Source organism: Cyprinodon variegatus, unplaced genomic scaffold (assembly GCF_000732505.1).
Source record: "Cyprinodon variegatus isolate N-32 unplaced genomic scaffold, C_variegatus-1.0 Scaffold1401, whole genome shotgun sequence".
Taxonomy (NCBI): Eukaryota; Metazoa; Chordata; class Actinopteri; order Cyprinodontiformes; family Cyprinodontidae; genus Cyprinodon; species Cyprinodon variegatus.
This window is the reverse complement of record NW_015151854.1, coordinates 2,918-6,591: the sequence shown is the minus strand read 5'-3', so window position 1 is coordinate 6,591 and position 3,674 is coordinate 2,918. Positions and strand designations below refer to the sequence as shown.

General features: G+C 40.1%; 1 protein-coding gene across 1 annotated transcript in view; it reads left to right on the top strand.

Moving 5' to 3' along the window:
• LOC107103227 (integrin beta-5-like) overlaps window positions 1–3,674 on the top strand; it is a 21,916-nt gene that overhangs the window by 15,824 nt on the left and 2,418 nt on the right. The window contains exon 5 of the mRNA XM_015402803.1: window positions 771–939. Within this exon, the coding sequence (XP_015258289.1) occupies window positions 771–939 (169 nt within the window). The remainder of the gene's footprint in view (window positions 1–770; window positions 940–3,674) is intronic.

Genomic DNA, 3,674 nt, shown 5'->3' with positions numbered 1-3,674 from the left:
GAAGAAGTAGTATTTTTTTTTTGTTTTTAGACTTTAGAAACTCAGAAGCTGATCAAATATCGGGTTAAATATCGGTGGGGTGGCCGATGTCCGATATTCAGTTTTAAGGCCGATACCGATAGGGGGCCGATTATATCCTGCATCCCTAAAAACAATTATAGTTCCTTTCCATCCAGTTCAGCAATATTCTACGTTTGGCTGCTAAAAAGCCCAGTGATATGATATAGTCCACATTCTTTGATGTAGAGTCTTAAGTCTTTATTCCAAGTAGACAATCCAGAGGGCACATTGTCTCATATCTAGTATATGAGACAATGTGTCTGTTATATTCCTCCAGAATGTTTGGACAGGAGGACACTTCCAAAGCATATGCAGCAGTGTGTCCTCTGACCCACAGCCATGCCAGCACAATTTACACTTTTCTTTGTCCTTTTTATTTAGAATATAAGGTGTAATATATGCTCGATTTGTTAGTTTGAGCTGTATGATTTTATACTTAACACATTTGGACATTTTTGTGCTTTTTTGTAGTGCTGCATGGATTGTTTTTTAACTTTTTGTGAATTAAAAATAAAAATTTGGTCATTTACTGGATTACATGTTTATGTCCTTCTGTCTGCTGTAGGTCATAGGATGATATTCTGCTGATTATACATTATTTCCCTGTATTAGATGAAGTGTTTTGGATCCAGCATTTCATTATTTTGCTCTCAGACATGGTTTCATTCTGGTTGTCGTTTGATTAATCCCCCCTCATGTCTCCCTCTCAGATACAAGCTCTTCCCAAACTGCGTCCCCACCTTCGGCTTTCGTAACATCCTCTCTCTGACCGATAAAGTGGACCGCTTCAACGAGGAGGTGCAGAAGCAGCTGGTGTCGCGGAACCGGGACGCTCCGGAGGGCGGGTTCGACGCCATCCTGCAGGCGGCCGTTTGCAAGGTGGGTGAGTTTGGTGACAGACAGGAAGCAGAGTCTGGTGCAGCTGGAGGACGAGTCGCTCACAGGCCCGGTCACGTCCCGCCTTCCTCCCCCACTCTAATTGTTTTCTAAAGGAAGACAGCAGCTTGCCTTGTAATTTACTAGAGCTGCTGTCTTTCAAATAGCGGCTGGTTGATGGTGGAGCTAAGCCTGGTGGTCCGTTTTAGTTTTCTACACTGGAAAAACAATCTAGTTTCTTAAATTAAGTCTATTTACCCTTAATTTGAGTAGGTAAATGAGACGATTTGCCAATGGAAAGAGTATCTGTCTTGTTCCATTTGCAAAATGTCTCTTTTACCTCCTCAGTCCAAGAAAAATGCACTTATTTTAAGGAATAAAATAACTTATCTAGATAAAATTTTTCCAGTTTAGCTGCAGAAATGCAGCTTAAATCTTCCAAACTTGTACAGTTATCCCCATTAAAGTAACTGTTTCATTCAGGGACAATCTCTGGCAAAGCCAGATTAAAACGATCTCGGCATCGTTATCTGCTGAGGTGCTGCTTTCCATCTTTATCTCTTAGTTTATCTGCATACTTAGCAAAGTTTATCACGGAGGAAGCAGAAACGTCTCCTGGTTTGGCTCTGAGCTCTTGGAGGCGGATTTTCTCCTTTAGGTAGAAAAGCACAGATTTTCTCACTGAACTCAGCAGCAGGAAAACATGCATCCGGGGCCTCCTGCTCCTAAATCCCCTCTGTTACAAGAAGAGGCCTGCTATATAAATGAGGTCAGTGTTGGATTCTGGAGTTTTAGAATGATAGTTTTAGTTTTTTATCTCATATTTATGTTCTTTCTTCTGGTTTGTCCAAAACGGTCGACTGTCTCCATGTATTCATTAACCTTTTATAGGCCACTCATTTGAAAAGCCAAATTTCAAGCCAATAGTGTGAATCCAGGACAGACCTTATTACCTTTGTAACATTAAAAAATGGATATTTTGATGGCAAAAATGAATGTCAATGTAATAGTTTATAAGTTATTATTGATAGTTCCTCCAGCCTCTGTATTTTTTAAGTGTTTTCATTTTATTTCTGACACTGTGTTTGTTTTTTGCTTTATGTATGGTGACCTTGAGTGTCCAGAAAGGCGTCTTTTAAATAAAATGTAATATTATTATAATTATTAATAACAAGAAACGCCAACTTGCCCGAATATATTAAGAAAAATTACAAAAGTGCTTCTATAAGAAATTCATGAAAAACACTTTGGGAGTGAAAGAAACACATTTTTTTAGTACAAAATTAGAGGCATTAATGCTGATGCTGGCACTTACATTTTTTGTTTATAAACCTAAATATTATTGTTAACGGGGCTTATTCACTTTTTAACTTTTCAATAAGCTTTTTTTTCTTGAATTGTTAACTTTTTTCCAACTTAATTTCCAGTAGGTAATCTATCATTCAAGGGCTCATCTAATTGGTCAAATGCCAAAATATGATGTTCAGCCATGTAGCAGGATCCTTGCTGAACGGCTGGATATAGATCTAGTGCTTCTAGACCTCACTGAGGGATGGGGGGGGGACTCCATTTGTAATGGGTATGCAAGTGATCAAAAACTGTAACTTGCCCTATAAAGGGTTACGAAATTTCCACGCTTCCAAATTCTCCCTGTTCCATTAATGGCGGATTAGACTTCTGTAGCCACAAACTTCAAATGTCGCCTAGTTCTGGTAGCGAACCAGTTTTGCTGCTATGCTTCTGCGACGTCTGTCTGGAATTTCTAGGGACGTACAGCAGTTTCCGCAAGGGGGAGCCTATTCGAGAACTCGCGAGAACTTCAACGGATCGTACTCCCGAAGCTCCTCGATCAACCTTTCGTCGTAGTTGTCCATTGTAGTTGTTCCTCATTTTTTTTAAAATGGCGCGCCCCGGCACTGAATCGAGAATGATGACCAAGTGCGGAAAGGGATTCCAAGGACCAATCATGACCATCTGACGCGTAGTCGCGCACAGAGACAGATTTGATGGTTGCAGAGGCTTTGCGTCAGAAGCATAAATCGGCCTTTAAAGATGAAGGTCAAAGATGCAAACTCACTTTATAAAATAAAGTTATTTACATCAATCTTCCATCCTGATGGAGTTTAGTTTCCCTTTTTTGAGCCTTAATAGAATTTCAGCACCGGATACTATGAGATGTGGCGCCATCTGCTGGCAGAACCACAGAACTACCAGAAAACCAGATGGTGATAAAAGAATATTCCCTGACTGTCCTTCAATGCCTTTTAGCAAGGCAACACTTGTTTGAAGACCAATCAAATGATCTACGGAAACCAGAACCTCCTATCAGAACATCAAAGAGAAGGAAAGTTCATGTTTCCTAACAAACGCAAACAGGGAAACGGCGTCTCAATAGGAACTAATCAACCAATCGGTTTATCTGTTATCTGTATGGACACCGACGTTCAGGCTGGATTCCCAGAGCTGGAATCTGCTAACTGGCTTAGCCACACTGCTTCCTTGTTTCTGCACACATGCTCAGTTTCATACCTGCAGTTGCTCCATCTTATTGTAAATATTCCACTCATAGCTTTTTTTTTTTTTTTTATTACTAATAAACTGAGCAAGAAAAGTGTAAAGCACTTAAAAAAGACAAAAGGCAAGCCGGACGCATTAATCATTCAGAATAACATCAAAAGCAAGCAGAGTGAGTTACTGTCACGTTTTGGTTGTGGTTTAGAGGACCCAAATGCAGAGGC